The 317-nt window shown below is 20.8% G+C and overlaps 1 protein-coding gene across 1 annotated transcript in view; it reads left to right on the top strand.

Moving 5' to 3' along the window:
• The window catches only part of LOC121378082, a 3,309-nt gene extending 3,255 nt beyond the window's left edge, over positions 1-54 (top strand). The window contains exon 2 of the mRNA XM_041506182.1: positions 1-54. This exon is cut by the window's left edge and continues 1,355 nt beyond it. Within this exon, the coding sequence (XP_041362116.1) occupies positions 1-54 (54 nt within the window).
• Positions 55-317: the final 263 nt, after the last annotated feature.

Raw genomic sequence — 317 nt, 5'->3', positions numbered from 1 at the left:
GTCCAGAGCAACGGAAAAGTGAAAATATTCACTTGGAGCAAATGTGAAGAATGAAGCTTATATGTTTCATCTGACTTTGTTAAAGACGTAATTATAAAATAAAAAAGTATATTAATATTTCAAATTTATCACAAAAATATTTTTGTACACTTTCAAATCTAAGATAATTTTCAATACATTTTTTAATTGAAAGAAAAAAACCTACTTTTTAAAAAATTTGCATGCATAATGTCTTTAAAATAATAAATAAATAAATAATTATTATTTTATTATTATTATTATTATTAATTACAACATTTTTACCCGTTTCACCTGCA

This window comes from Gigantopelta aegis, chromosome 7 (genome assembly GCF_016097555.1).
Source record: "Gigantopelta aegis isolate Gae_Host chromosome 7, Gae_host_genome, whole genome shotgun sequence".
Taxonomy (NCBI): Eukaryota; Metazoa; Mollusca; class Gastropoda; order Neomphalida; family Peltospiridae; genus Gigantopelta; species Gigantopelta aegis.
This window is presented reverse-complemented; position numbering and strand designations above follow the sequence as displayed.